General features: G+C 48.6%; 1 protein-coding gene across 1 annotated transcript; it reads left to right on the top strand.

The window, feature by feature from the left end:
• The first annotated feature begins 1,986 nt into the window (after positions 1-1,986).
• Positions 1,987-2,862, top strand: F5B22DRAFT_405934 (uncharacterized protein). Its single transcript, XM_047971521.1, has 3 exons — positions 1,987-2,051; positions 2,125-2,670; positions 2,746-2,862. Exon 2 carries the CDS (start codon positions 2,273-2,275, stop codon positions 2,657-2,659), a length of 387 nt encoding a protein of 128 aa, XP_047834334.1. The 5' UTR covers positions 1,987-2,051; positions 2,125-2,272; the 3' UTR covers positions 2,660-2,670; positions 2,746-2,862.
• The last annotated feature ends 211 nt before the right edge of the window (positions 2,863-3,073 follow it).

Raw genomic sequence — 3,073 nt, 5'->3', positions numbered from 1 at the left:
TGGACAGATGGGTTGATGAGACGTATGAATGATGACACCACCCCCCAAGATAGTGGTGGCCCACTTACTACCCACACAAAGCAAAGTCGCAACTCATCTACTTGATATGTTACTCGCATATACCTACGAAGTACGCTTCACGGGGTTGAAGTGGTATAGGTATCCCGAGGGCTATCACCCAATGCAAGGCAGCGGCTGATGGTAGTACTGTAATAACTAAAGGTAAGCAAATGTAAATATAATATGGAACTCGACCGGCTCCATTCTCGGTATGATTCGATCGGTCTTCAGATAGATAACCGATCACCCATCCTTCATCGCCTAAAGTACGGAGCCAGCGGTAGTAGCTGTCGGGAGGTATGGTGCACACACACACACACATATCAACGAGATTAACTTTGATGCACGGTACGGTGTATTCACGGGAATGAGGTGATATTGGGGGAAAGATACCTATACGATTCTTTTAGATGAAAGAATTAAGAAAGACCGAAAAAAAAAAAAAGGCAAATGCAAGGCTGGCTGACCCTGCGTCAGGCTCGGGCGTCCCCGAAATGCTACTTACTCAGCACTGCATGTGGCAGTTCAACCGCGCGAGACATGCACACGCTCATGTTGCACAGAAGGAGGCGGTGGGGGATTACACCACAGTAGCTTGGTCAGACTTGGTACTCTACTACCTACGATAGAAGAGGGCGGGAAGAGACCAAGAGGTGATAAAAATGTGATGAATCTATCCTATAACACGAATCCGGGAAGAGCTGCCTATGAGCGAGTAACAGTTATGAGCGTTGTCTGGGTTTGTTTGGCGTGTGGGTTCGATCCCATCTTATTAGTCTAGGTATGGGGTATATATCCAGATTCCAACAAGATAGAATGATGAGATCTTTCTATTCCCCGGTGTTCCACTTAGTCATACAGTAGTGCCCATATTTGACCAAATCCTCGCTCATTCCTGCCCGCTTCCTAATGGCTTCAAGGCTTTGAGCAATGAGCGGAAGCGGTAAAAGATTTGTGACCAAACGCTGACGTGATATTGGGGGGTGATGTGGTCGAATAATATCTGGACTTCCAGGTTGTCTTTTCTTGTCATCGCGGCCGCCTCTCATACCTACCTATCCTTTACTCTCTCCCCCTCTCTCTCACTGTACTTTATATTACATTACATTTAGGTACACATTTGTGTACACTATTACGGCACATCGCAGCAGGAGAATGATGTTGCATTGCGTAGAGACCCCACGTTCGACAGCTTCAGCTGACTCCTTCCAACGTGATCGTGTGTCGCGTGCCGGTTCGTTGCCTGGCCTGGGAAAAGGAGGCGGAGTCTCAAGTCATACCCCCGGGGGGATAAGGACCCCATCCATCAGCCAACAGCCTCACCAACTCTAAAGAAGCGATAGGCGTGTCTTATAGTTTTGACAGTGGTTCAGTATGAGAAATTTGTTCGGAATCAGGCTGATGATGATACTGGTGGGATGGGTTATGGAATACCTACCTGCCATACTTAAGTAGATGATCTGAGAATGGATGCCGGGAACACGCCACTTCAGGAAAGTTGGCCCCTACGATCCTAACAGGGCGCTGCTGGCAGGGTCGTTACAGGCAGATACAGAAGATTTTAGTGCATTAATCAGTACCTGCCTTCCTAACTAAGAGCTTTTACATGTACATGTATTTCTCTGTATGGGGGTGGCTTGGCAGGTACTTACACATCAGTACACAGTACACCACCTACCTACATGAAGGTACCTACTACAATTTGGGGCCTGTTCGGGGTAGGGGAAACAGCAGGAGGGCTTTTGCGGGGACTCCATCTCATTAGTGTAACAGGGTATTCGCGGGGAACACCGGAAATCTTGCTGATCGCCTGGTTACATGCCTTAGCGGCCGAGAGAGACGACAGAACCTTGAACACGGTCCCTGCTTTGTAAGTAATTGAAAGGGAGCGCCCAGTCCCTGGAAGAATCCTTTCCCTCAGCGCGGATTGATGAAACACCAAAATAAGATGAAAAAAAGACAAACGTTCTCCCAGGACCACATGTACTACAGTACGTATGTGCTCTAAATCTCCCCCAAGGTACGGTAGCAGTAAGAGATCCTTGCTTACGACAGCATGACAAGGCTACGGCTGCCGATAGGCTCAGCGTCCCCCTATACATAGTACTGTATGTAGGTATTGCCCTGGGACTCGCCGAGATGATGGGCCATTTCGTACAATCCGCTGGAACCAGGCCATGACAGGCGCGTAACCGAGACAGGGCAATCGTGCATGGGACGATTTCTGCTGCCTGTCGGCTACCTATCGACCGTCCTACCGTACTCAGTACTCAGTAGAGTATGGTCTGGCAGAGGTCTGTCTGGTATCCATGAATGGTGTTGCTGGATTCGAGTTACTTGTCACCACAGGGCGGTGCAGTCACACTCGGTCTGGGGGTTCGGCCTTGACCCCACCGCCCCGTACCCCTTTACTTACAGTACCTACGGTACTTATGTGGTCAGCTCGTCATCTGGCCTCACGTCTCCTGATTATCTAGGGACACGGACTGCGGGCGGGTTTGGCCTACCTGCGCTATCATACCTACCGTATTACACAAAACACTTACTACATAGTCGAGATGTAGGCAGTGTAGCAGTCTCTAAAGACACACGTGATTGATAGGTACCGTAGTGAGTATATATCGTACAGTACGAGCGAGGATTGTACTATAAATTCAGAATGGCTAACTCGTGTTTAATGACAAGTGAAGGAAACATGCATCCTAAACCAGGTAGGTATTAGGAGACGGGTGCATCTGCAGAACAGCCCATCCGGTCCAGCTGAAACGATAACGTAGAACCAGATCAGTGTCGCAACGTCGGAATCGAGATGGCATCTTTTATTCGGTACCAACATGCTTGTTAGCTATCCATACCTTTTTTTTTTTGGCTCTTTCTTTCTCCAACGCACACCGCAACTTTAGTAAAAGTGTCAAGCCTAGAATCCCGCGATGTGAGGCTGCCTTCTGCATATGAAGTAGTGATGTTATGCGCTGACAGCTCTCTCAGGGTTGAGCATACGTATGTATGTTCA

The sequence above is a fragment of the Xylaria bambusicola genome (genome assembly GCF_022495145.1).
Source record: "Xylaria bambusicola strain CBS 139988 unplaced genomic scaffold F5B22scaffold_5, whole genome shotgun sequence".
Lineage (NCBI taxonomy): Eukaryota > Fungi > Ascomycota > Sordariomycetes > Xylariales > Xylariaceae > Xylaria > Xylaria bambusicola.
The sequence above is the reverse complement of the archived record's forward strand: the minus strand, read 5'-3'. Positions and strand labels throughout refer to the sequence as shown.

What these genes read in the sequence shown, in the direction of transcription:
- F5B22DRAFT_405934 (XM_047971521.1), top strand. Translation starts at nt 2,273, where the DNA reads ATGGGACGATTTCTGCTGCCTGTCGGCTACCTATCGACCGTCCTACCG.